Source organism: Arachis hypogaea, chromosome 1 (genome assembly GCF_003086295.3).
Source record: "Arachis hypogaea cultivar Tifrunner chromosome 1, arahy.Tifrunner.gnm2.J5K5, whole genome shotgun sequence".
Classification (NCBI taxonomy): domain Eukaryota; kingdom Viridiplantae; phylum Streptophyta; class Magnoliopsida; order Fabales; family Fabaceae; genus Arachis; species Arachis hypogaea.
The window spans coordinates 100,611,446-100,616,085 of NC_092036.1; the positions used below are offsets into that span (position 1 = coordinate 100,611,446).

At 35.5% G+C, this 4,640-nt stretch overlaps 1 protein-coding gene and 1 long non-coding RNA gene across 2 annotated transcripts; both read right to left on the minus strand.

The window, feature by feature from the left end:
* Window positions 1-513: 513 nt before the first annotated feature.
* LOC140174815 (uncharacterized) lies at window positions 514-1,033 on the minus strand. The gene is made up of 2 exons (XR_011864668.1): window positions 920-1,033; window positions 514-829 (listed from the first exon to the last, which is right to left on the minus strand). It is a non-coding gene; the product is annotated as an uncharacterized lncRNA (long non-coding RNA).
* A 592-nt stretch (window positions 1,034-1,625) lies between these two features.
* Window positions 1,626-2,898, minus strand: LOC112703148 (transcription factor bHLH148). The gene has a single exon (XM_025754481.3). The coding sequence runs from the start codon at window positions 2,541-2,543 to the stop codon at window positions 1,902-1,904; it is 642 nt and encodes a 213-aa protein (XP_025610266.1). The 5' UTR covers window positions 2,544-2,898; the 3' UTR covers window positions 1,626-1,901.
* Window positions 2,899-4,640: the final 1,742 nt, after the last annotated feature.

The window sequence follows — 4,640 nt, forward strand, 5'->3', positions numbered from 1 at the left end:
GCTGCTAATGCTACCCCCCTCCATGTGATAAACTTTAAAGACTGTAACCCAAAATTAAAACAGGAAAAATTTCAATGCTTGGGTACGGTGGCCCTCAATATTAATTGTCTTTGATGGTCAATTAATCAATCCAACCCTTGTGTTTGATTGCACTTATATTGAAACTTGAAAGCGATGAAACTAAGTCACTCACTCGTGTGCCTAAGTTTGAAAATAGCAAGGACAAGTGTCAACCCTGTAATAATATTATTAGTCATTTATTTAAGTCATTCACAGTTCACACCATTGCCCTATCAGGAACAGCATGTCATCCATTCACCTCACCATCTCAGTCAGGGTCATATCATACATACACACCAATTCTCAATCCTATGTTGTTTTCTTTCTCATTTATTTATTTATTTTTATTATTTTTATGAATGTGCCAAATGAAATTGCAAAAGCCTTTTAAAGTACTAATAAGAATAATTACCTTCTTTTTCCACACTCTGACCCAAAGAAGAAATCAACCGATTTAAAATTTTGTTAAATCTCTATAATTTTACCATGATTCTACATGATCAAATTATCCTTGCTTTCTTTATTATATAAAGAAAGAAGACTAGAAATTAATTTACATTTAATAATCAGTAAGTATTTTTTAATAATTAATGGCTTAACAAAATGGTGTATATAAGGGTGCATGGGTTTTGGAACTTTGCTGGGAATAGAAGAGAGGAGGGTGAAGGTGATGTGAAAATGTCAGTGGGGCTGAGTAAGGTGGGGGCGACAAGTCACATGGTATGTTAGGCCATTGTGCTGTGCCGAATAAGCATGCTTTTGGCGCTTTCTGAAAAAAAGAAAAAAAATAATAATAAAAAATAAAAAGAAAAAGAAGCTTGAAGTGGAGTTAGCCCCCTCAACTCAAGTATTCACAAACCTATTGATCAATTCCAATGACATATGCACATTACTTGCTTTTCACACACTGCCACCAAAATAACAGCCTAATCCACTGTACACAAAGAAGCACAATAAATTCTCACACATTTAGGCTTCAAACTCGGGAAAAGGTTAAAAGATGACCTAAGTGTCATTCAATGACTTGTAGCTGTGAAAAATCAAAGAAAATGTGCATGTGAAAAATAAAAGGTTATCTGGTAGTAGTATCATGTTTTCTGATTTGTCCGTTTCCTACCTTTGGACACAGTCAGTTAAGATAACACAAATAATAATTAGGGTTGGAAAAATACTACTCTATTAGACTTAAGATAATGAGTGATTAACATAAAGCGAATTAAGAAAAAAGCTGCCACCACCCAGTTTCGGAATTCTTTATTTCGTGATGATATTCTGAATTTCTGATCCAAGCAGAGTGCAATATAACTACATAGGTGCATACCGTAAATTCCTTACCTTTTAACAAATATGGCAATGCATTTATTATCCCAACCAAAAAAAAGTTGTATATTTTAAAGGATTTTGCTGAGTTCACGTTTTAATAGTAAAAAGTTTGTATTCAAAAATCAATAATTTTAAAAAATTTAAAAGTAGCATGAAGCACTTGTCACTCAACTGAAATCATTTTCTTTTCCGGAATCAAAAGAGAGTCACGCCTGAAAATATAGAAAGGGAACACATACATATTGCTAGCTAACTTGAATGCTTATGATATTGAGCTTACTTGAAAGTTGAAACAGAATAATTAAATTAGAGAGAGGAAAAAAGAAAAAGGGGGAAAACAGAATTATATATGTACGTACATAACAGAGAGCATGCTTTGCTTGCAAGAAGAGACAGATGGTTATAAATATAATATAAAAGAAAAAAAAAAGGTGAGCAATAATAATAATAATTGAAAAAATTGACACCTGGCATGGCATTCAGTCATTCACACACACACACGCCCAAAGGTGTCATCATCAGCTTGGCGGCGCCGAGCTTGTGCCGGCGCCGGAAGAGGAGTCTGAGGCGGCGGCGCCGGAGCCGGAGCCGGAGAGAAGGTTGAGAAGAGCAGCCATGGCTCTGACTTGCATCTCAAGCGCCGGTATGTAATCGATGGCCTCTTCGAGAATGACCGGCACAGGTTCTTTCCGGCAACCGGGAACGAGTCGCGCCAAGAACCTGAGTTTCCTCTGCACAGCCGGTAAGTTCTTCTTCCCTTTGAGGCGTAAAACGCTGACACGTGGCTTCTTGGATCGGGTGAGCGCAGGCTGCGCCACTCTCTGTCTCTTGTGCTGTTTGGAGAACTTGAGCTTGAGCCTGCGGTTGGCGAGTATGGCGCGGCTCCACCGTGTTTTGCCTTTAGCTGTGGTGGCGAGGACTCTGTCCGCGGCTTCTCGGACGGCCTTTCCGCGGCGGGGGACGGAGGTGGAGGCGAGGTTGACTCTCGCTAAGGCCTGGTGGAGCTTGGAGGAATAAATTTGTTGCTGCGCTTGCGATTTCCATTTGAAGTGACTCTGAAGATATTCTTTCTGCAGTTTCTTCTTCTTCTTCCTCTTTGAGTCACGTGACCGGTCCGTGCTTGTTGGTGCTGGGTTTGACACCACCGTTGTTGAGGCCATTTTTATTATCTGATTTAGATTCAGATGTACAAGATAGGATTCCAAGAATTGCAGATTCTAAAAGGAAGAGAGGGTTAGTTGATTATGGCTAATTAATTATATTCTTCAATGGTGTTATGTTATCTGATTGAAGGCAGGTGAGGGGCCGGGTGGGTGGGTGGGTGGGTGAGGTTAAGGTAAGATTGAAGATTCAAGTGAGAGAAAGGGTGTGAAGCCTTTTATAGTGGGTATAATACTTACTCAACGGGTTTGTTGGGCCTTTGATGAGGCCCTCTTCTGGTCCTGCTTCAAGTATTTCCGGCTCTTGTCGGGATGGCATGTAAGCCCAGCCAGCCTGTAAAGCTATGCTTTTTCACCCACCAAAATTCATTTAACTTGCAATCTTGTGTTCACTGCAGTTTATCTTCCCATGTGCATGCAACCCAAAAAAGGCTTTGAATGCTGCTTATCTGATACAGGTAATGTTTACTTTACTTTTTCTTATGTTTATTACCACACTTTTATGTGTTTTCCCACCTCATTTCCTTCAACTTATTTATTTTCACTTTTTTCAGCAGGGTCAAAAAATGTTTTAGGAATCATATGCAGTGGAAGCTTTTGCTGTCTTTTCACCATCTGTGTTAATAAGTGAATCAACCTTCAGCAAATTAAACTATATTGCTAATATATATATTTTCAACCGTACACATAAAAAATCAATTATTAAATTAATTACATTATAAAATATATATTAAAATATAAAATATATGTTAAAAATTAGTTATTATATTTATTTATACATAATTTTATGGTGATTGATTTTTTGTGTGTATAATATTTTTAATATACTTAGAACGATTCCGTTAGAAAATTAATTAGGATATAGCAAATTTAGAGCCAACTAATTGAAAAATAGGTCTATTACAAAAAAAAAATTGTTATTCTAATTTTTTAAATTTTAAAATTAAAAATAAAAATTATTTTTCATCTAATTAATTTCAATTTGACAACATTCTAGTTTGGTTCCTTAAACTTTTTCCATTTCTATAGATGGTAAGTTGAAAAGAAATTAAAGGCATGCTTGGCATAGCAATTAGTACTAGCCGTGCTAGCCCGTGGGTGACATTTTGTAGTTTTTTTTTTTTTCTTTTGGGTTTAGACTTTAGACCCCATTCTCATTTTTTTTATTAAGAAATGTAAAAAGCATATTTGTGGAATTTTGAAAAATTAAGATTTTCAAGTGAAACAGATGTTGTATTTTAATCTATTTATTTTACGCCTGGAAAAGGCAAAAATCTTGAAACGTAGATCCGAATCTAAGAGGTATGTATATAGTATCTCCCAATTCAAAAACAACCTTTTACCATTATACGCTAAAGATTATAATTTTGTGTCATAAAGAAAAGAGAAAAATGAAAATATGAAAATGATACGTCTTAGACGCTTTAAAAAAAAAAAAAAAAGAAAAGAAAATATGGGCAGTTAGTTGCAGTGCTGACATCGTTTAACCCCTCCCATATTATTCTCTACTTTTACAGCTAAGGAATTATAAAAGTACGGAACGACATACATAGGTTTCTTTTTTTTTTTACTTATATATTTATTTATTTACACATTTTTACTGGACATAAGCTCTAGAGCTCTAGTTGTTTGGATATATAGCATGGAGCAAATAGCAATAATGGAAACAACATTGTTCCTGCGTGGATAGCCAATTTAGTGGTTGAGTTGTAAGTTTAAGCTCGTTTTTTCTTAAACTAAGTGGATTATATGTCGGCTTCTTTCAAGAACGATGTCGGTGGGCACATGCAAAAGTATTTCAACGTTCAAGTCAGTAAAAATGTGTAATTTAGTGAGTCACTTATATTTATAAAGTTGTATTTGAAACGATTATCAATATTTCCTTAACTATTTTGAAGTGTTATGGTTGATCATATAACTGTGTTTTAGTGATTTGTTTGGAATTTATGTAGAGAGATTTGTGGAGAGATTTCTGTGCCGATTTGAGTTGGCACGTGATTATTTTATTTTATCAGATAAGTCGGTTAGGAGAGCAAAACACGTACTCCACGTAGTACTGATGTAGGACATATTTATTTAGTTTTAAGTAGATTCCAA

Coding starts and splice junctions, on each gene's coding strand:
- LOC112703148 (XM_025754481.3), bottom strand. CDS start 2,543: ATGGCCTCAACAACGGTGGTGTCAAACCCAGCACCAACAAGCACGGAC.